The sequence below is a fragment of the Cololabis saira genome, chromosome 14 (genome assembly GCF_033807715.1).
Source record: "Cololabis saira isolate AMF1-May2022 chromosome 14, fColSai1.1, whole genome shotgun sequence".
Classification (NCBI taxonomy): domain Eukaryota; kingdom Metazoa; phylum Chordata; class Actinopteri; order Beloniformes; family Belonidae; genus Cololabis; species Cololabis saira.
Window position 1 is genome coordinate 19,429,090 of NC_084600.1, and position 24,490 is coordinate 19,453,579.

The 24,490-nt window shown below is 40.5% G+C and overlaps 1 protein-coding gene across 1 annotated transcript in view; it reads left to right on the forward strand.

The window, feature by feature from the left end:
- The window catches only part of gabra3 (gamma-aminobutyric acid type A receptor subunit alpha3), a 152,731-nt gene that overhangs the window by 110,936 nt on the left and 17,305 nt on the right, over positions 1 to 24,490 (forward strand). Inside the window, exons 5-7 of the mRNA XM_061740047.1 lie at positions 8,685 to 8,905; positions 15,104 to 15,186; positions 21,531 to 21,674. Of these exons, the coding sequence (XP_061596031.1) occupies positions 8,685 to 8,905; positions 15,104 to 15,186; positions 21,531 to 21,674 (448 nt within the window). The remainder of the gene's footprint in view (positions 1 to 8,684; positions 8,906 to 15,103; positions 15,187 to 21,530; positions 21,675 to 24,490) is intronic.

Genomic DNA, 24,490 nt, shown 5'->3' on the forward strand with positions numbered 1-24,490 from the left:
TCACACAATGTCGAGAGAACGAGACAGATTCAGGAAATTTCCATCAGGGGATGAAAAAAGAAAAAAACGAAAGAAAATGGAAGAGTTTAATGCCTCTCTGAAAGGCACGTTTGATAAATTTGTTACACAAATCACCGATCCGCCCGGGTCTCAAGCAGCCATGGTGCCCCGCGTCGAGGCAAGCCCAGATGATGATGAGGCAGGGGAAGGTATCCAGTATTTTGCTAATTGGAGAGTTAAAATTGCGCATATAGACACCCGATCCGACCAGAAAAACCCAAAAATGTTGCGCGCGTGAGCGCAAAATTTTGAGCGTAGGGCCCCCCTGGCCATTTCACACAGGGCCTCGCAAATCTCCCAAACGGCTCTGCATACGCATACACATACATACATATACACATATGAATTAAGTTTTATTAGTAACTTTGGTAAGTTTAAGATTTCACAAATAACATCGATGGAGGGGGGGCCAAAAATCACAGTCTGCCTAGTGTAGTCCATGTATTTAATCCGGCTCTGCCTGTAGCCTCAGTATATGAGCTGCTGCTTAACCCACTACGCCACCGAGCGGCTCCCATTTCACTCTTTTGTGATTTACAGAAAAAGGCTACTCTGAATGTCTTTTTTAGTAACTGGTTACCAAGAATGAATGCATAACTCCCCCAAAGGCTTCCTATGTCTGCTGTCGCTGAAGAAAATGCTCAACTTTTGCCCATCAGGGTTTCATATGTTCTGATTGTGTGTTTGATGAATGACTTGTTTGTTCCAATAGTGGCATGATGAGCTTTTAAATGTGCATAGAGCCGTGGGAGTCTGTGAACTCTGGAGGTAATTGGAGACAGTATGATATTTACAGCTCGCTCTGACTCTTACACAGGTTATACTCCCAACAGGGAGATGTGAACCGCACACAACAGGTGAAGCGGGAGAGAATAATTGACAACAGGAGAATAAGGAGAGGTTATAATTAAGATACTGACCATGCATCTGACTGATCGTTACTATAACCAGAGACATAAATCCACCAGAGACGGGTTCAGTGGCTTGTCTTCCTGCACTCTCTAATCTGTGTCATTGCAGCACAATTAAGATTCAAAGTTAACTCCTGTCTGGTGTGTGGAGTTAAAACCAAGACATCATACATCATTTTTGTGCTTTGCATTTGCTCATTATATTTTTTTCCCAAGCTGCCTCAAAAAGAAATGCATTGCGACACTGGTAAAGAAAGAAAAGTTCTAAACTACCAAAAGATTTCCAAATTGTTCTCAATATTGTTTGTAGTTTTCTTGGTCCATTTCTTGAAATTGAGATTTGTGCATAACCCCAATATATCTGAACTCAGACACTTTATCAATCTATTCAGCCCCAATAAGTCTAGATTTGGAGTTTTCACATTGGATTTAGAAAAGTAGCTCTACTCTTGCTAATATTCAAGTAAGACAGGTCAGGTCAAGTCATTCAGTCACAAGGAGTTCTTTCCTCACAAATCATATAATATACATGACACTGTTTTTGTTTTACTTTGTTTTTTTTTTTATCTTTGCAATACCAAATCCCAGGTAGCAACTCTAATCTGGGTCTGTGATGTCATAGTACCATTTAAATCTGAACGGTTCATTAAATGACATATTTTCAGGACTTTGTGGATCATAAGTGACAACGATATGTCAGAGTTTTTAGTTAGTAATCGCTTCAGACATCCAGGAATATGTATTCAAACAGACATTAGATTTTTTTTTTCCACAATGTTTGCTCTATAAAGTTAATTTTAAACATTAAAACAGTAATATGTTCAGCTAGAATTCAAATTTAAATTCAAATTCAAAATACCTTATGAATCTCCTAAGGGAAATTAATTAAAGAGATTGAAACTTAAAGGGGCCTATTATGGCATCTAATACCTATTTTAAACAGGCCTTGAATGTCTTATAAACAAGCTTTTGATTGTTTTTGCTAAATAAATTAAAAATTCAGCCTCTGAGCCATGTGCTGATTGGCTGCCTGAATGACGCGATACACCGCTACGAAAAAATGGCGGAAGCTCCGGCCGGCGGAGTTAGACCCCGTCCACACGTAGCCGGATATCTGCGGATATCTGCTAAACCGGAGATATTTTCCTCCGTTTTGACCTGTCATCCACACGAAAACGCAAATAAACGAAGGTTTAAAAAAACTCCGGGCAAAGTGAAGATTTTTGAAAACTCCGTTTATGTAGATGCGTATGGACACACATAACCGGAGATTTGTGTTTTCGAACGTCACATTATGCGCCAAAACAACAACAAATCTGCTCTGACGTGCGACTTTTGTTTACTACAGATGATCCAGCATCTGTTCTCCAAGCTATTTATTAAATAAATGGTCTCTGCTCTTGACCACCACTTACTGCGTTACACCGACACAGAGGCTCCGCCGTACCCTACACCGTAGGGTACGCGGCGACGCACACCCTAGGTGTAGGGCCCGCAGCTCCGCAGAGCCCGCGGAGACGCGGAGCCCGCAGAGCCCGCAGAGCCGCGGAGCCCGCAGAGCCGCGGAGCCGCGGAGGTGCAGATGATCTACAGGTTAGAATGCTTATGAAGTGGTCGAAAACGCAGATCTTCGGTTACGTGTGGATGCAAATTTTTTTATAAACGGAGGAGGGAAATATTCGTTTTTAAAAATACCCGGCTACGTGTGGACGGGGTCTTAGTTGTGGGCGTGGTTTCACGTATTGAAGGCCAACCGATGCAAATTGCATTTTGGTTACGTAACGACGGGAGCAGAATCTGAACAGCTCCTAGAAGCCACATCACACTGGATGGCTCATCCGGGCGGCTGTACAGACACTGCAGAATTTGGTTGCTTTCCTCCTTCTCTGAGTTGGCAGGCTGAGGGGAGACCACTTTATATATGTTAAAGCAAGAGAAAACTTGTTTTTCATAATAGGTCCCCTTTAAAAGAAAAATATTAAAATCACAGCGGATCAGGTGACTAAAGTAACCTGTTGACGTAATGTCCCAAGATCTGCTGAGCTAAACCAAATGAAAATATGAGGACATTATTGAAACGGGAAGTAATAGCTACACATTTCTGGTGGTTTAATGAACTCATTATTGCAAGATAAAAAGCTGCATTAATATTCCATCAGATCTTAGACACAACCTTCCTGGAATTATCAGAGCGTCAGCCACGGTCATCTTTTTTCACTGTCGAGACTCATTTAGAACAGCCTACTTCGTCTTACCTTAACTGCCTCCTTATCAGTCATTCCTTTCATTTCCGCATTTCCTTTCATGCTCATTAGTTTCAGCCCTGCCATTGGCCACTGCGACACTCATCTGTTTATGAGGAACGGAGCTATTGCTTTTTGTTCTGTGATTGTTCTTTTCATTGTTTTTATCATCTTTGTTTTCTTCTGTTTGTGTTTTCTTTTCCTAGAAAATGCTGCAGAAGCAATCGGAGCGCATTTACTGAACATGTAGCATAATTAACCCCAAGATGAAAGCGTTAAGAGACCCATTTAGTTAGTTCATATTAGAGAATGATTTCTACATCTTTATGAAACATGCACATAAACAGATCGCCTTGTGCATTTCAGCTTCTTAAGCCATTCACTGCACACAGGGAAGGAAAAATGGGAAATCTAAACATACCATGATTTCAAATGATTTACAGGAGCCCATTAATTGTCAAAATAGGTAGATTTTGAAACAGAAAAAGTCCACAACTGTGTATTTTTCAAGTATCACAGAAAACAAAAAGCACTTTTTCATGTTCAAGAAAGACAGGGGAGATATGAATTAAGGGAACCAATTAATTAACAGTGGAGTGAGGCTATGGAACAATCTGAGTAAGGAGCTGAAACAATGTCCAACCATCTACAGGTTCAAAAGCAAATACAAAGGAATGATTTTTGCCAAATCATAAGGTACGTATATAAAATGGTATATATAATAATGATTGCATATATATATATATATGTATGTATATATATATATATATATATATATATATATATATATATATAAAAATCTATATATATATTAGATTTTTCTGACGAAATGAGGGCTTTTTTGCCCCCCTAAACGTGCCCCAAAAGTCACCAAATTTTGCACGCAAGCCAGGCCTGGCGAAAAATTATATATTTAATGGTTTGCATTAATGGGCATGGCAAAATGGCTCAACAGCGGCCCTAACCATAACGTGCACCCAGGTGTGTTATACATCAAAATGTGCGTCTAGATCCTGCGACGACGTGCATTACTTTTCTCAGTCAAAAGCGTTAGCGTGGCGACGATAGACCCCAAAAAGCGCACCCCCACTTCATCTGGTTGGTCTGTATTTGATAGTTCCTACTTTCTGCCATAACTTTTGAATGGTTTGATATAAAGAGTCGTGGGTGGTGTCATCGGACTCGGTTTTGGTCCTTGAACATAATTGGTGCAAATTAGCCCCGCCCCTTCTTCTGATTGGTCAATATCTGATAGTCCCTATTCTCTTCCATAACTTTTGAACGGGTTGTGATAAGACATGTGGGTGGTGTCATCGGACTCGGTTTTGAGTCCTTGAACATAATTGCTGCAAATCAGCCCCGCCCCTATATTTGATTGGTCGATATCTGATAGTTCCTACTTTCTGCCATAACTTTTGAATGGTTTGATATAGAGAGACGTGGGTGGTGTCATCCGCTAAATGTCCAGGCCTGAAGAATCTACATGCAAGTCATACAAGCGCTTCCACTGCAGCACGTCTGAACGTGCACAAGGGTGCGAGGGCCCGTTCATCGCTGCTCGCAGCTTTAATTTATAATTGCTCTAGTATATCATTTATTTATAAGGCTCAGGTATAATATTTAGAATGCTCAGGTATAATATTGTAATGAGGTGCTGTAATATTTTTATAATGTAATAATAGGTATATTTTTTTGATAAAGTAAAGTGTGCCGTTATACATAACGGCACACAATATATACATATTTTTTTTTGTATTCGAGCAAAATTGGAATAGAAACAAGGGGTAGGACCTCATAAGTTTTTACTTCCTTCTACTCCCTTTCGGGCATGAAGGTTTATTTCTTTTTGATTTTGTTTAATGACTGTTTATTTGTATTCTTTTTCTGATGTTTTGGGTAATTGTTTTTTTGTGTTTATAATTATTTTATGCTCGAAATAAAGATTTCAATTCAAAAATTCAAATTCAATATTCAAATGACTGTTTCCGTTTCATTTGAAAGAATATTTGATTACTTTGGGGAAATGTTAACTCGGTCTAGTGGGCTCCAATGCCTCCTATTTGCCAACCAAAGTAGATTTGGACTCCAATCCCAGTCGTCTTTTGTCGCAACTACATATTGCTTTGCAGAACTTTGCTTTTGCAATCACTCCCCTTTCCCCACATTTACAGCTTTCTAACAAATAAACAATATATATAGGCCTATAAGCATTAAAAAGAAAAAAGAGCCGTTTACCATGAGTGAAAAGTAATTCCAGATTTGTGAATGACTTTTCAAAACCTAAAAATCATGTGAATGTATCTCAAAATGCCATTTACAATACAGTTGTTTATGGAGCAAATCGATTCATGATAAGACATTTGAAAACTAGTGTTGGATAGAAGCCCCAATCTGTCTCCTCCATGAAGGAGAAATCAATCACTCTTTCCCTGGAGGAGCACCAGCTGGCATCTCAACCGACTGTGCCGTTTGGCCTTGTGGAGATTGACTACACTTTTCCTCATTCCTGCCTTTTCAATCGCCAAATTAATTCCCTACATTTTCAGGAGATTCCTGGTTCAAAGGCAGCAAAGAAATGATGGCTTCCCCCAGCTCAGCCAAGCACGTTGTCGTCTGTTTATTCATCGCTGGCATCTCATAAAGAAAAGAATAAAGTGCATAACATGAGTGCAGCGGTGGTGATGGGGATTTAAATTATGTTTCTGTGCCAAGATCGAGCAACCTTTGTTGGAGTCTCGCTGTAAAGATTTTTGGACAAATGCATAACAATTAATTACAATGTAATGTTTGTCCTACGTTCTGTGTGTGTGTGTGGTCGTTAGTTTCTTACCACCTTGAACAGTCCATTGTTGTCTGTACAGAGCAACTAATTCAAGGCCATTGTTGTGTTTTTTCCATTTATGCAAAGATGTATATTTGTCACCTTAAAAGGAGACATAATCTAATCTTTTTTAAGAATAAAAAAAAAATGTTTCAATTTACTGCCCAGATAGTAAAGTGTCACGTCTGGTGTTGACCCAAACACAGGAGAGCAGGAGGTAGGAGTTGCAAAAACCAAGGATTTATTCCAAAAAAGCAAAAACAAAGCGCTGCTTGGCAGCATCAAAGGAAACTAAACAGGGATCAAAAAACTTGAGGAGGAAAAACGTGGCAGGAAACATGGAGGAAACAGTACGGACCGACAGGGAACAAGGGATTGACTAGACCAGATATACACTGGGGATAACAAGACACGACGAGACACAGGTGCAGACAATCAGGGCAGATGGGACACAGGCGGGGCAAAACAGAAACTGAAAGGCTGGGGGGGAATGTCAAACCCTGACAGTAAAGAATGTTTGGCCCAAACTCTTAAGTGCAGTTTTCCTTGGTCCACTATTAGCTGTGACAGACGGCTTTAACTCAAGGTAAGCGTGGCTGCATTCATTTTCTTTGGACTTCTGGTCCTCAGAACACTTGCTGTATCTAATGAAATTTGGGCCACATCTGGTTCTGACAACACATCAAAACCCAGGTTTGGAACTCTGGGTATGGCCTGCCCCCCCCAGCAAAGCTTACTGTTGTAACTGGGCAATAATTGCCAAAAGCATTCTAGAGTAGCATCTAATCTAGTGTCCAGTATCTTTGAGATATTTCTGTCACAAGAACACAGTACAAGAGCTCCCTTTTCAACCATGTCCTGACAGTTCTGTTCATAGCAGCTGGTTCAAGGAGTTGGAGTCACTCATTTCACTTGACTCCAACCCCCCCCCCCTTCTGTCCAGTTAAAAATTAGTGTTATAGGTTTCTTCCACCATCTCCTGAGGTACAAAACTGGATGGTTAAGATTAAATAATTGTAACTCTGACCTGGGTCTGTGAAGTCACGGTATCTCACTAAGTTAAATGTAAACGTTTTCAAGGACATGCAGCTCAATATGATGAGATTGTGCTATCTCTGAATTTTTTAATTGGTAGTTACTTCAAACATCAAAATAAAGGCTTTCAAGTCCCGATTTTTTTTCATAGCATTCCTTTTATAGATCACTACATTGATATCACAATTTAATTTAAAAAAAATCCAAGTCCACAGACAGAAGTGCCGGTGTGAAATGTGTGTTTGTCATGTTTTCACTTTGATGTGTCAGTGAGGCTGGGTTTCATTAGATGCGCAGCTGGAAGCACAAATACAGTCGGTTGTCAGGCCTTTGGGAGGTCAATCCCATCAATTAACAGATGTCCACCCAGCTTTGTTTAGAGGAGCCCTATTGATGCGTTCAGACAAAACTGTACACCTCTCCAGCTGAACAGGATGACATCCCGTTGTCAGAGCCATTGAGAAATAATCTGTTCCTTTTTTACCGAGAAAGAGGCCAGTTAATCGTTTTCCATTGAGAAGCTGCCACGTTGTGTTTTTAATGATCACCTTTAATTAATGGTCTTGCATTTAGCAGAAAATGCTTCCTTCCATCTTGTTCTGTTCAAACGGCTGCTCTGAGTTTGCACAGTCGCTGTACACAGCTGGAGAGGGAAGGCTGTTGCTAGGACACCAGGTCCTATTTAATGAGTAATGTGAAAGAAATTATTTTTGACTGGTTACCTCCAGGATTTGTTTTATTTTATTTAGTTTGTCTGTGCCAATGACAACAATGAAAGACTTTACTGCACAATCATTAAACATGAAATAGATGTATTACAGAGTTCCTCACCAAAGCCAGTTTGTCAGACCATTGTTAGTCGCTGCAGGTGTGCGCGATAAATACTGCATCATCAGCAAAGTTGTAATTAAATTAAACAAAGAAGCACACAACTTAGAGATAATCTTTAAATCTGTATGCATACATACTTTACAAGGGGGACATAAGATACATATCTGGGTCCTTCTGCATATTTCAAGTTTTGATGCTTTTAAAGTTGACATTTCCTGCTGTTTTTCATGAGTTGACACAGTTTTGTTTTTGTTTTTTTAGTTTTTAATTAAATATCTGTGATTAACATTAAAAAATAACAGCTGGCTTTAGAAAATGGAGGCAACCTCAAAACTTCTCTCCACCACCTTTCAGTTTTGTTGATTCTGCAACCTTTAAAAGAAAATGAGGTTGTGAACATTTACTGCAATCCTCTCACAAAACTCCAGCGTCCAACAAACAGCTATTCAGGCCATTCTTGCATACGGCTGGCAAAATCTATTTAAATTTGATACATCATTTGTTTTTATAGTTCACCAATAATTTTTCTCACTCTTTAAGGAAAACCTTTTTTTATTGGCGTAATAAGTTTGGTTTTATGCTGTCAGGCCATAAACTAACATTTTAAGTGTAAGAATGCACAGGTCTAAATGTGTCTAACTAATTAGACTCGTTCTATACACACTCATTGCCAGATCTGTTTTACCTAATTGAAACACAGCTATCGTTAATATCGTGAATTACATCGACTTTGATAAGAGTCAGAAACCAACTAACTGGTCTTTCCCACTGTCCTCCCTTCAGGAGTACACCATTGATGTCTTCTTCCGTCAGAGTTGGAGGGACGAGAGACTCAAGTTTGATGGACCCATGCAAGTTCTGCCCCTCAACAACCTCCTGGCCAGTAAGATCTGGACCCCTGATACCTTCTTCCACAATGGAAAGAAATCTGTGGCCCACAACATGACTACTCCTAACAAACTGCTCCGACTGGTTGACAACGGCACACTTCTCTACACAATGAGGTGAGTTGCTCTTGCAGTTACTCTCCAGCTGAAACAACCGTTGACCGATGCTGGAGTTGCACTCCCCTTTTTGACTTAGTCAAACAAAGATCAAGGGAATGTATTTTCCTCACCTTGTTTCCACGACAAGATTAGCAGAAATTGCACAATATGGGCCAAATCCACAAAGAATAGATTGCGCCCGCAAATAGCGCTGTGAAGTGCGCCGCATCTGCGCCCGCAATTTGCCCTGCTTTAAGGTCCTATTCACAAAAGATTTTGCTCTAATGATATACCAGCGCAAACACGCCCATAAAGTTTTGGAGCTGAGTGCAATTTGCACTTGTCTGAGTCGAGCGGAGCTGTTTCCAGTGTTCTCCATATTTCAGCACACAGATTGGTCCATAATGAAAACTGCAGAAATAAAAAATAAAGCGAGTGAAAATAAAACGCCGTGAGGCGCAAGGGCGCAATTTCTACTGGGAACAGGGGGGACATGTCCCCCCACTTTTCAAACTCATGCTTTTGTCTCTCTCTCCCCGTTTTTTTTTTTTTTACAGTTTAAGAACTAACGGTAGGCTCAGCTTGTAAATCCTCAAGACACTGTGCGAAGAGCCCCGCTCCCCCTCCTCCCTCCTCCCTCCGTGCTGTTCAAGGCTGATTTATGGTTCCGCGTTAAATCGACGCAGACCATACGGCTAAGGTTACGCGGCGACGCGCACCGTACAGTGCGCGTCGCTGCATCTTTCAGGCCCTTTTTGTGCGCAAGCAAGCTTTATAGATGAGGTCCCAGATAAGGATCTGACGGTAATTCATGTTCTGTGTTTTGCTACACACACCTACAGGTCAGCTGTTAAACACACACATTCTAGATTATGTTTATATGGTGGAATTGTTTGTAATAAAGCAGCCCCTTATGTATGGATGAATCCTGAACTCCGTCCTGTTACTTTTATTTTTAAATCCGAGAGAAGTCCACAACCCTACTTGATCTGACTGTGTACAGTCATGTCTGACTGTAGATTTCACCCTTAATATCATTCAGTATCACACAGGCTTGAATGATATTGAAGAGAGAGAGAAACATAGACAGAGCGGGAGTGAGGAGTTTGCGCGCAGTTTGCGCGCAGTTTAATCCACGCTTCTGAAACACGGTATTTGCTCCACTATTTTTGCGTGTGGCAAATAGCCCTGGCCTTTGTGAATTAGGCGCTTTTTGCAATGAGGCTTATTTGCATAGAAAGGGGGCAATTTTGCACCGAATGTATGAATATTACCTAATTTACATGCATGCAAATGGCACCGGCGCAGACTGCCACTATTTGCTTGGCAGCGCAGTTTGTGGAGCAATTCGCCCTTTGCGGTTGCTTTGTGAATTAGACGCTCTCTTTTTGTCTCATTTGCACCGGTTTAGCGGCCGCGCAATCCTTTTGTGGATTTGGCCCTTTGTCTTTAAGTTAAATCAGATCAGCTGGCACCAGCAGTGTTTTAGCAGAAATTACGCAATGTGCCTTTAAGTTAAATCAGATCAACTGGCAGCAGCAGCTTCATCAACATTATTGTCCAGCTACAGTTAATTTGTGTAACATAAATACAGACAGCAGCGCTGCTGTTTGTCCTTGAGCGTATCAGTATGTTGGCACAAACTGGTCCACAACTGGGTTAGCACAGTTCTACCCATCTCAGGAGTCGATAGAGCTCTTTTTGTTCAATGAAATTTTACTGGATGCGCATTAAGAGCAAACACGAGGGAGGATCATAGTGAACCCTCAAGCCTCTATAAATCCATAAGATGGGCAGGTGTTTGTCGAGTGTATGTCTTATCTTCTCTATCATGCCAGAAATATCTAACCTCCAGCAGCTTAAATCTCCATGAATTGTGGTTTCTTTTAGGAGGCTGTATATTTGTGGGTTTCAGTCAACCTGCTATCCAAATTAGAAGCCCTAAATATTTCACAGTAATTTTGATGAATGTCTGCTGGCCCATTTTAAAGGCTGCGTGATTCACGGAGAAACTAATCAGAGCGCGCAGCTGAAGACAGAGCCACGTCGGGAGGTTGGCTTTGAAGAGGAGATGTATATCTGTGTTAAATTTCAAAACAGTCAACTCCATGGTTGTTGAGGCCTTTAACTTACAAGCGCATATGTCACTGTCTTGATGGTGCTGGATGAAAAATGGATTAATAAAATAACTGTGGAGAGCTGATGCAGATGGATCATAACTTGCAGCCAATCTGGGCTGCATGTGCTTCCGACAGAAAGCGCAGTGAATAATTCCCTCCTGATCAAAGCGCTGGCGTTGTGTGTACATCACGCCTAAAGTACAGTTAAGCACACACCCAGTGACTGAATAACACAGTTAATGTGACCAAAAGGAGGGTAATTATGGCATGTAGGGATCTGAAAAGAAATATTTTTATTGTACTCATCCACAAGGTCACTATTGATTTCCAAGGGTGAAAATGAAATAGTGAAAGAATTTCATTCTGCAGTCCCACATGAGCTGATCTAATGTGCCGTGTGGCATTTCTGCTGCGGCAACAAAGACGCATGTGCTCTTGTGCAGTGTGACAAATACAGCCTTGTTTACATAAGATGAAGCAAAGTATGATTAACCTTTGTCATACTAAACCAAGAAGCTGTTTTCCATAAACAGCTCTGTGCTGATCTTATATGCAGGTTTACATTTCTGGTCAGGCTTGCAGACAAAAAAAATAAAAAATTGAAATCACTTATGCACATCATGTCTTTTACCTTGCATTTTTACTAAGGTTTAGTCAAACTCCATGGTTAATTTATGAGATGAAAAGCTACAAAATATTCTATGAATGATAGCCTGATATCCCAAGACTAATAAGCAATATGTTTTAAGATGTATGTCTACAAGCGTTCGGTTTATGGGTTGCATTATAGCTTAGACAAAGGTGTTTTAAATGAATATTTGGCTGCACAAAGGCACACTGTAACACTCCAAACCAGACGGCGATATATATTTTTTTTCAGCTGGCTGCACAGGTATTAGGCTCTGGGATGTAAATCCGTCTTACAGGAGGTTGAGTATGAAGTGCATCACTGCTGCACCCTGTCTTGATTGGCACTCCCCACTAGACAACTGTTTAAATCCATTTAATCAGCGCGTCTGCAGCAGCTGAACTGACAGATGCCGCGAAGGCCTCCACTCTGCAGGATTGTATCATTATTTTGAATAGATGGAGCCGCTATTGTCTGCCAGTGCTGCTGTGCTCTTATTTTTCTGAGAGCACTTATCACTCACTGTCAGTTCACCTCACAGATGAGTCAAACTCTGTGTTTTCAGCTGCAACTCTCTGCCTGATAGAGAACATTCATTCACAGAGATATTGACTGTTCTTCACAGGGACAGCTCTGTATGTGTGCTAATAAAGCTTTATGCAAGAATGTTTTATTGACTTCCTAAACAGGACGTAATAGCTAATGAACATCGTAAAGGAAGTGCGGCTGTACATTTGTATTTCCGGGAGCTGAACCGATGATGTCTCCGCTCTGTAAACATGGGTTATCCTTCCTTATAACTCAGGCTTATTAAATAATATTGGACATTGAATATTTAGGTATACAACAGCATCTCTATTTGAACTAACTGTTTTGTAGACATGCTAGGCATCTGTCCGTGCAGTAGCTGATATATCAACTATGACATGCGTGAGTGCCTCTTAATTTCTTACAGACAGTCATTGTTCCCAGAGAATGAAACTCACTGAGCGTGGCGCCCCTCGATTTTTCACTGGACGCTACACGATGTTGGCTTCATTTGTTGTCATAACATTTGGCCGGCTTATTAACTTTACCCCTCAGACCGGATTGCTATAATTTACAAATCGCTTAACTTTACGTCCTGCCCAGTTATCTGGTCCAAATGATTTTTTTTTTTTTTAAGAAAAAAAGAGAGACTTGTGATGGAGAAATTAAGAGCGTATATTGAGAGTATAAACGTGGGTATTTGAAGTGACTGCCAGCTCTAAAGTTCCTACATACAACATTTTCACCTTGATTGTGGCCACATTTGTCTGAAAATCAGTGAGCCGGTCCAACTGGCAGGATGTTCAGATGTCAATAAGAGTACATCTAAGTACATCTGTGCAATCTTTACCCCATCCCATTTCACATTGTGCTGTCTCTGTCTCACAGAGCTAAAACATCAGTTTCACATGAGGCAGACAGCACAGATGATGTGGGCGGAGTGGAGTTAAGATGCTGACTCCTCCCCCAAAACCAGTTGCTATGAACACAGCTGTGAAGCTACTGTGGAAAAGGGAGCTTGTTCACTATACTCCCTGTGTGCCTGAAGTCTGGAGCCCATGGACAGCATTGTCCATGGAGGCCGTGACTCAGGAGGTAGAGTCTGCCAACCTGTGAGTGACTGTTTGATTCCTGTCCTCCATGTTGAGGTGGGAAAGATGCTTTTCTCACTTTTCCTTAGGAAAGATACTAAACGCCACGTTGTCCCTAATGCATTCTTCAGAGTGTGAGTGTCTGAATTTCCTCCCTGGAGATTCTTTGCCTTCAGTTGCTGGTTATTTGTGAGTCTTTCTGCATTCAGTTTTGTATTAAGTGTCTGGAGTGCATGCTCTATAGACTTGACCGGGGACAAATGTTCCATTTTCTCAGCATGTTTATGTCAGTATCCATCTGCACTATGAAGTTTATCTTGGTTTTAACCATCCAAAGAGAATCTGACTCCAGAACATGTAGGTGTTTTCTAGTAAAATCCATTCTTATCTTCCTGTTCTTGAATGTAACCGGCGGCTTGCAGTTTGATGGAAAGATTGTGTTTGCGCTCACAATGGCACTTCTTGATTACATATTTTGACAATGATACTCCTACTTTGCCCAGAGTATTCTTGAGCTCTGACGACGTTGTGAAGAGGTTTTTCTTTTCCAGCTAAATGATTCTGCAGTCATCCACTTCAGCTGTCTTCTGTGGTCATTCAGGCCTTTTGATGTTGTGTTTTTTTTTTTTTTTAAGAATATACCAGACTGTTGATTTGGCCATGCCTACATTTTTTTCTCTCCTTCTTCTCTCATGCGTGTATGTTATGTTTTCAGCCTATCAATGGTCTCCTTCACTTGCATTGAGATTTCCTTGCCCTTTATATTGATGTTGCACTTTGGTCCTGATCAAACACAACCAAGACCTACTCTTAAGTGAGGCGTCAGGACTCGCTTGTTCCTTGTTCTGTTTTGTTTGTTTCGGTCATAACTTTTATGAAGTTTGGGGTCACTTAAAGCTTGTTTGCTGTTGTTTGCATGAGAAAATCAGTACCGTTCAGGAATGAGATGAATGTCATTAATTAGTTGCCGAATAAAGTGCTGCGTGATATACGGTGGGGTGAAGCTCATATTTGATTCATGTTATATTGCTTTAATTTGCGTTGTTATTGAGCCACTTATCAGTAATGAGAGAGCCAAAGAGAGCAGCCAGGAGGGCTTGGAAAAAAAATAGACATAACAGGCACTGGCTTGTTGAATGGCAACATGGGGCGCTAATTAGAAACAATACGTTTGACTGTAGAAAGCCTGCCATGGTGCTAAGTGTTCATTTTCTGAGGCTACAACAAATTCAAATCTGGAGCATTCAGGAACATCTAACACACCAAATGAATCTATCCATTACACAATTTGTTAAGGCACATTTATAAATATAAGCTCTGAAACAAGCAAGATATCTACACAAACATAATGTGCATTCAGTGAAGCCTATTTGTTTTAAAATAGAGAACTGCTGCCATGTAAGCCAGTTGCATTTTCATGCCCGAGTATTTTATTCTAGTCCCAGTTGTGTGAATAACCCAATACTGCAGTGCCTACTGGACTATGTGGTAATTGAGTTAGAATAACCTGATTTGTTGGTCCATTTATGGGGAAGTCAGTCCACTGAAGGGTGTTTTTATGGGTCTATGTGTGGTTGAACATGAATGTTGATTAAACATGCATGAGGGAGAAAAATGAACCCTATTTCTTTTTAGAGGGCAAATGCCTCGTATGTACTTAAGGTTAATATTTTTATGGAAAAAGTCATGTTCTTTTGATGTATGTTGATTAAATGTGAATGTCTGATATAAATTTGAGTCCGTGAAAACCCATTCTATGATGTGTCTGGAGACATCTGGTGTGGCTGTGATGCCGCCACATCCATATTGCAGCCTGGTGAAGTGTTTCCTCTCCCTCTGCCCCCCTCAGGTTGACCATTCATGCAGAGTGCCCCATGCACCTGGAGGATTTCCCGATGGATGCACACGCCTGTCCTCTCAAGTTTGGAAGTTGTAAGTCAGCCCAGATGGCCACAACAAACTCGATCCTAACAGAAGATTGCGCTATTCAAACAGTGGTGATTGTTCTCCACAGGTATTAGGGACTTTTCCGTTCTCTAGTGGATAACTGTCAACACAGGATATGTAGCTCATTACTTCAGGCCTTGGATGACTCAGAGTGAAGGTTACCCGGGTAAACATGAGGAGCCAAGAAAGTCTGTCCATTAAAAATATTTACTTCAGAGCAAAGAGCTTCCAACAAGGAGCTAATTAAGACACGATTATCAGGGCAGCTTACTGCTTAATAGAGCTGAATCTGAAGTGTCTGGGCCAACTTTAGCCGAAGTGTTACTTCATTTCAGATGTATCTGCATTACCAAATTTACTGTATGTCAGGCGTCAGTGCAGTCCCGGAGTAAAATAATAGCTGTGTGAGTTTCCATAAAAAAATACTGTTTTCTTACTATAAATCAGTGTCTAATCAATCAATTCTCAGTATTCAAAAATGTGTATGTGTATGAACCCAAAGTCATGTTTCGGTTCCACTTTATTTGTTAATAAACATCCATTCTTACATTTGAGTCCTGCATCACGTCTGAAAAAAAGCTAAATAAGTGGGAGTAATTTAGATTTTATTATTAATCACTTAAAAGAATACATTTCTTATTAGGGATGCACGATATTTTCAAAATGTATCGCCATCACAATGATGATCAACATGCGTCATATCGATACAGCAAAAACAAAAAAATATTGCAATAAATTATTGTTTTTTTTTTCAGGCTCTATATATTCACACTCTAATTACCAATAATTTATTCGGCCAATAAGATGGAAGACATTTTCTGTTGATTTATTCATCTATTTTTATTTAAAGGTATTGTGACATCATTTTTAACATGCTTTTAACACTATTAAAAGTCTTGGCCAACATCCCTCAAATGTGTCTAAAAGAGTGTAACAAGAAAAACTTCACTCTAGTACTCTTTTCCTGGCTTTTTATTACAGTGTTTTTTTGCGCCGTGAAAAATGCTTCCTTTCCCCCCTTTCCTGTCAATCATTGCTCCGCTCCTCCTCCGCTCCTCCTCCTCCTCCAGCCATACGCTCAGCGACAGGCGAAGCATGCACGGAAAAGCAGGAGGGCGAACCACAGCAAACAATCATAAAAATAAAGGCATGCAAGCAGCACTGTCCCCTTATCTTAAGTCCAGTCAGTGGCCGTTCACACTGGAGTGGAGTGGCCGGTCTTCTTAGCAGTTTTCCTCCGGTGATTAGAACAAAAGAGGCTCTAAACAGCTCCTTGTTAAGCCTAATTTATGGTTCCGCGTTAAATCGACGCAGAGCCTACGCTGTAGGGTTCAGCGTATGGTGCACGTCGCCGCGAAACCCTACGCCGTAGGCTCTGCGTCGGTGTAACGCGGAACCATAAATCAGCCTTTATGGTGCGCTGGAGAGGAGAGGAGGCAGGGAGCTGGGTGGAGGGGGCGGTGATTTAGCGGATCGTTACGTAACGATCCGCCACCAAACCACATGCGCCGTTTTTGCACAGTTATGCGGAAAATCCCAGAAAGCACACAATACACTGAATGTTAAAAGTTTGTTGTTTTTGGGGTGTAATTGATGTCAAGACACCCAACAAAACACAAAAAATCAAGAAAAATGTGTTTTTCATGTCACAATCCCTTTAAAAACAGAACGTCTGCAACATAAATATTTATTTTTTTTTGTGTGTCTGCAAAGGCAATTTACTGTCAGGGATCATACTCAGTTGATGCATCGCAGGTCATATCATTCTTGCAATTTTTCAACTACAATATTGTGAATCCACTGTTTTCCTACCATCCTGCAGCTCTATCTGATTTACAATGACTAAATCTCAGTCATTTTAAGCTCAACACCTGTTGCATTATAAGAAAAGTGTATACACTTCATTTCCTCCTAGACCAGATGAAATGAAGCTGGTACACAGCATGAATCTGATGAAATATTCCACTTTTAGAGGGTACATCTCTTTTAGATTCAAGTAGAGAAAATCTAAAGACTCGAATCTAAACAAATATCTTCTGTCACATTTGTTCATTTATTTTACCAAGACTCATTTCCTTGTTGTGGTATTTGAATGTTTAGATGGACTTTGCAAATTGGCCACTCTTAGGTGTCAATGAGGCTTTTCAGGTACCAAACTGTAAAACTTCCTCACTTGTTCTTTTGCTCAAAATAGTTCTCCAAAGTCCAGATTTTCTACCATCCATCTATTAACTATTCACAGACACAGTGAAACAGATTTTGATGTGAGCCGCATAGAGTTTTGTGCTGGAACATGATTTATGATGGTGAAACCCTGGAGGCAAGACTGAATTCAGGTGGGTTGTTGAAAGTAAAGTTATTGCTTGTTCTTGGACTTCTAGCTCAGAGAGTTTCTTTTGCAGAGACGTGATTCTTGCATGGCCGGACTGAACGCAGTCTTAGCTCGCCACTGATAGCAGCTGGTTGCTAGTACTGGTTTTCTGCAGCATGCTGCTTTCTTGTCTTGTCTTATTACAAAAGACTCACTTGGACTAGTGTTGGAACTGGGTCTTGTTTAAATGAACATGGTCTTTATAGGATTAGTGATAATCTTTTCACCACTTGTTTGGTGTATTGCATGTGCACAATGTGTCACGTTTTGTGTGATTAAAATGCCTTGAAGGTTCTGCGTGTCATCTGTACCAGAGGAAATATTTACGAGGAGCTTAAGTCCAAATATAGTTGTGGTATTTTAAAACGGATGATATCATCAGGGGATTTTATAACAAACGCATCAGAAAAACATGTAACTATTCAAAAAGAATATTATTCAAAGACCTATTTCATATTTCCAAGTATTTAATTGGACAGAACAGTTAAATTCTGTCTTATTTAATCCCATTAAATTCAATTCATTATAATATATTCATAATAATTCATTCTACTTCTTATAAATCAAGTTCATTAAAAACACAGCCTGGCTTAGGAGCACCAAAGCTTCATCCTGAGCAGGGGCAGGAGGAAACCTTGAGCAGAACCTGGATCAACAAGGATACACAGCTGTGCTCATAAATCTACACACCCTGGCAGGATTTGTCAGTTTTTGGGCCATTTTTCAGTGAAAATGGATGATAACACAGAAACCTTTCTTTCACTCGTGGTAGTGGCTGGGTGAAGCCATGTCTTATCAAACAATTGAATTTGCTCTTTTTAAATCATAATGACAACAGAAACTACCCAAATGACCCTGATGAAAGGTTTACAGACCCTAGTTGGCAATAGCGTGTAGTTCCTACACCCTTTCAGTGTTGATTTTGACAACCATCTTAGATTTGGTCTTAGTCTTTTAGCTTAATTTTTTGTCTATTAGTTCTATTCATATATTAGATATAGACACAGCGGTTTATAAGATTCTTTTTAAGCTCTATAACAGAGAATAGACTCGGCGGTCTGATATATAGTTGACAACACAAGACAGATTCAAATAGGCAGGTGGTCAAAGCTAAAAAACATTCTGAGGAAGAGATTAATTATTTATGAAGGTTACACTGAATCACCAATGGATTTCTCTGCGCTGCATGCCGCAGTTTACAGTCGACTCCTCCACAGTCCTCGGCTCAAACAAAATAGTATCCAGGTAACGTAGAAAACAAGAATAACGTTTTGAACGTTTGAATAACGTTCAAAACTTTGTACATGCTTAATCCTCTTTCAAAATTTTGCCCTCCTCTCCTTCATGGCGGCAAACTTGTCGACCACTTTCTCCTCATTAATGTTAATGCTCAAGGCAAGGCAAGTTTATTTGTATAGCACAATTCAACACAAGGTGATTCAAAGTGCGCTCAACACTCAGCAGTGAGGTTAGACAGTCGGGCCTCATCCGTGCACATATGCAATGAGGAAAGGGTCATAGCTGGTGATACTGGCACAGACGCTGACCTCCGCTGGTGGTGGTGACACAATATGTTCCTGCAGCGGTTGGGTGTTTGCAGCTGAGCTCCTGGTGGTTTTCCTGTGCAGCGGGGCTCCTTGATGTCCTCTGATGGCGGGTTTTGGGTAGCACCGCTAGCGGCTAGCCTCGCCTCCTCTTCAGTAACCGGCGTTGTTGGGACATGGTGTGATGTCGATGAAAAGCAGTAAATAAGTGGGTAACAAGAAGCAACCAGCTTCACTTTCATCTTTCACCTTTCGTTTGAATGAGCCAGATTGATATTTGTTCTTCTCCATTCTCCTCTTTCGCTTCCCTCCAAAGAGTTTGGTTCAAAACAAGTTAATGCCGCACAGCCAATCAGCGCTGGCTCACAGCTCTGATGCATTCAGGGACAGTCATAACGTAAGGATTGGCCTATAGGAGCACACTCATTAACGAATATCTTCATATTTTATAACAATTTATTTACGATTATTCCTGAACACATAACACATTTTCATCCATTCTCGTCTCGTCAAAAAATCACACAAGTTTTGTCACGTTTTAGTTATCAAAGAGCCATGTTTATATTGTCACCGTCTGGTTATCGTCATGAAAAAAAAGTGGCATCAACGAAATGATTTCGTCATCACTGACGAAGACAACACTGCCCCCTTTAACATCGATGATAGCCTGAAATCGTTTGCAGTAGTCTTGGATTTTCTCAGAAGCTAAAGCTGCCTATTCTTGGTGAAAAGCCTCCAGATCTTGGAAAATCTTTGGATCTCTTGTGTGAACGACACATTTAAGATCTCCCCGAAGTGGCTCAATGACATTGAGCTCAGGAGGCCGAGATGCAGCCCAGAACTTTCACTTTTTGTGGCTGTAGCCAACGACAGGTCCACTTGGCACTTGTTTTTGGATCATTGTCATGTTGGAGCATTCCAATACGTCTGATGTGCAGATTCTGGGCTGATGGGTGCACGTTTTCCATCACCCCACATAACTTTATGCCAGAAGTTTTGAGCCTTGTATCCATGCTATGGGATTGGTGTAGTAATGGCTTTCTTCTGGCGACTTGACCAAGCAACTCATTTTTCTTCAAGTGCCTCTCAGGTTTTTAATTGCATCTTGAACAGTTTTCCTGCCAGTAATTTCTGTTGGTCCACTTGACCCTGACTTGATTTTATTAGAAATCACTCGTCCTCTGCTTCTTAATTTCAGTTTATATACTGCTGACTGGCATTCTCAATTCCTTGGATATCTTTTTATATCTTTTTATATCCTTTTCCTGTTATAAAGTCCGACTCCTTACTCCTGCAGATGCTTTGATAATTCATTGGCTCAGAACCCAGCGGCATCTCTGCAACGCTGGGTGAAACATGCAGGGGTCTGTCACGAATCCAGAAACCCAGTGACTTTTTATACACACAATTACAAGCAAACAGATCCCAGGTGAACATGGTTATGTTTAGTAGCCTTTTATATCTGTGTGTCAACTTGTGCGTGCATTATCAGGCCAAAACATCCAGGGTCTGTAAACTTTTGATCAGGGTCTTTGCGTAGTTTCTGTTGTCATTATGATTTAAAAAGAGCAAACACAATTATTTGTTGATAAACCACTAACCGTGTAGAAAAAAAAAAGGATTTTGGGTTATAATTCATATTCTCTGAAAAATTGCCAAAAAAAGGAGAACTGTATATGTATCGGCACAGCTGTACTTTTGTGTTTGTCCCTCTGCTGCAGGCCTGAAATGCAAAAGTAGATGTTCTTAAACAAAATGAAATCCAGTGGATGAGACAAAACATGCAAATCTTTGGCCATACTGTCTGCTATGGAAGCCAAAAAAGTAAAAGTCCCTGCAAGTTTTTTTACCATCTTCAGTTGCATTTTCCATACTTTCCAAACTTTATCTACTGTAATTTGATTTTTTTTAAACAAAACTACAGTCAAAACAGCAGACCTTTCATTATAGACTGATTTTTTGACTTTTTTCCGTGCGCATGTTGGTCTGCAGCTCTGATCTAAAGTCGGTAACTGTAGAATCACTGAGGTCTGTCATTAGTGTGTTTCAAATGCAAGGCTGCAACAAACCAACACAGATATCACTGAGATCCCTCGAGCTGTGCTCACATGGCTACAAACAGAATATCAAAGGGAATTTTCAACAAATACCAGACATCTGATGCCAGTGTCTGCCTGAAATATCTATCAGCCTGATCACTTCTGGTTTATTACATGGAACTGATGTACCAGCCCTGCTTTTCCCCGAGTCCTAATTGTAATATTTGTCACACAGTCTTTTCTGACAAAGTAAATCTTGCTTGTGTTATATTGGAAGCGACAACACCAGCATCAGGGCTGAACGTTGCCTCACATTTTGATGTCTAATCTAAGTTTGCTCCTTTTTTTCCCCCTCGTGCTCGCCATGTTGCCCAGACGCCTACACCAATAATGAGGTGATCTACCTGTGGACCCAAGGGGACGAGAGGTCCGTCGCTGTGGCCGAGGACGGTTCCAGGCTTAACCAGTATGACTTACTGGGACACGTTATCGGAAAAGAAACCATCAGTTCCAGCACAGGTACGCCACACTGCACGCTGAGCCCAGACAGCAGCATGGAGAGCAGCATGGCATAGGTTAACTCTCTTTAGTTCAGGTGAAAGCTTAGGGCCTAGGGCCAACTGCAGACTGCATTGAATCCGCCTGCCGATGGCTGGTGCAGGCCGGCGAGTCGAGCAGAATTTCACAGCAGTTTAACGCTCAAATTTCTATTTTAATGGACTGTAACCGCAAGAAGAGAAGGGAAATAAGTGTATCGCGGGGTGAAACGCCTACCTTTGAAATGTAAACCCATCAGTTTTTCTGCATATAGTTTATAGTAAATTAAATCCCCCTCTTTCATTTCTATTGGCTTACGTTGGCACTATTGTGTGTTTTCACAGAGTAGCAGTCGGCACTTTACTGCACTCTGTCATTTCAAATTCAGCGTAAATAGTTTGGCCCCATTGAGAAAATGATTACTGTCATCAGTTTTTCAGTGAAACTGTTCAGCATATTCCCAAAGATAATATAAAGGGTGGACACAGAACTGAAAGTCCAATTTCCAGTCTTTTTGGGGGACCCGAAGCCTTAAATCCACTTTAATAATTCAGAAATTAAAGTAAATATCCTCCAGCACAGGATCCTGAGTCAGAACTGCTGCAGGTATAATATGCAGCTCCAGTCAAAGGTTTGGCATACCAACTCAATAAAAAGGAAAGGGGAGATGTGTCCTGACTTTGGACAGTTAATTTATATTTGAGTTCAGCCTCTTTAAAGTATGTGCTGCAATTATGATATTTATTACTGACCATGGTGAACCTGTAAAAAATTGTCCATCTGCGCAGCATCATGATTTGCTGAGGATCAAATAGTACTTCTGTTAATCAGTAAAGAGAGTAAAGCTTTAAACTGCGCCAGACTGGCTGCCCATTTCCAGAGAGTTAACGTCGGCATTAAAGCTGCTCGCTCATTTACGGGAGCCCTCGGGAGCAGAGTCGCAGAGGTCTTTACGACTTCAGCCACGTTCAGACTAAAGGAGGAAAAGAAATCCTCTGTTATGTTGCTGTTTTCTGAGGAAGTATTGCTTTTAATGATTTGTTTAGCTTTACAAGAGGGTGGTAACTGTGATCCCTTTTTAATTTTTGCTTAACTGTTGAGTCGTTTGTAAAACTCAGTACTCCTTTCTTTTGTCCTATATGTTCCTTGTTTTGCATAAAAACTATAAAAATCCTATTCACTTATAGCATTAAGCAAATACAGAAGATGATATATAAACATTTTTCCCCATGCCATTATTTACTTCACAAAAATTAAGCAAAAAATGAAATGTGGGCAATACTAAGTACACCCATAGCATACCTGTTGGATTTAAGCATGTAAATTGCAATCAGGTGATGCGAATAATCAGCCTTTGATGGATTTATCATCAGCAGGTGTGCAGGCCCCATAAAATCAAACATATCAAAGGAATTTCCGAGTTTAACCTTCTTAATTCTACAGAAAGATTCTTCACAATTGGAAAGCTTTCAAGACATTTCGCAGTTTTCCCCGGAACAGGTGTCTCAGCAAGTTCAGCCCAAGGTCAGACCATGCAATACTCAGAAAAATACAAAAAAAAATATAAGGGCTTCATCTCAAACCCTACAGTCCCCACGGAGCATGTTACGGTTTAAAGTCCATGACAGCACAGTTAAAAGACTGAACGAGTTTGGTTCGTCTGGTATTCTTGCCAGGGATAAGCCTCCTCTTCTGACACCAAAATTGAGTTTTTTGGCCTTTATGTGCTGATTTTTGCTGATATCTTGAAAAAAACATGGCATTTCAGCAGAAACTCATCAGACCAACTGTCAAGCACAGAGGTGGAGGTGTAATGGTAATCAATAACAAGAGATATCTGGTTTTCTCAAATTACTGAGAAAACCGTAGTATGACCCAGTCTGCACATACCAACAATGTCTGTGATAACTCACAGTGCCTTCATAGTGTTGACCTCTGTGGCCACAATTCCACCAGGATGGATTTCTTTTACGTTTACCTTTTTTTAAGGAATCGAGCTGGGTCACATTTATACATCAATTTATATATCAATCCAGATCAATCCAGATTAATTGGTTATTCAAAGGATATCTGGCTCTGAGAGAACATTTTATCAGGCTGTCTTTGGTTGCAAAATCAAATGATGTTGATCATTGAACTGCTCACATTGTACAACATGGGACAGGTAATTTAAACCTCCGAAGAAAGATGTTTAAAACGAGTCTTCCACAACTGAGATATTTTGTTTGAGAAAGCCAAAGGTCATGCAGTAGGGAGGAACCTTAAGAGAACTGTTCATCAGCAAATGCCCAAAAACCCCAAATAAACTAAAGCAATTTTGTCATAAAAGGATGGATCATAATTCATCCTCGAGGATGTGAGTCAGATACAAAGTCAAGACACAAACACTTCAGGTTATGCTGCTGAAGGTGGATCTTCAAGCAAGCAAACAATGGGGGAGCTTATCATTGCCCTCAGTATTGGCATAATGGAAAATAATGTTATATGTTGTATTTATGTTGATTAAGACTTACTACAGTTATATTATTTTTATTATACTCTTACAAAACCCAGGATGACCATGACTGTAAGTGAAGAGAAGTAAGTGCGGCACGTGATCAAGTGAAGTCTTAGAAATTTCAGATTTAAGACGGAGTCGGTGTGATTCTTTTCTTAAACTGTGTCAGCTTGTGGATGTCAGAAAATCCCATTTCTTTTGCCTCTAAACTTAATGGACTACAGTGAGCTATGGGAATGGGAAGATTTGAGGCTCTTCAGCTCTGGTCAGAATCTCGTCAGGGAAGGCACCTCGGGGAAAG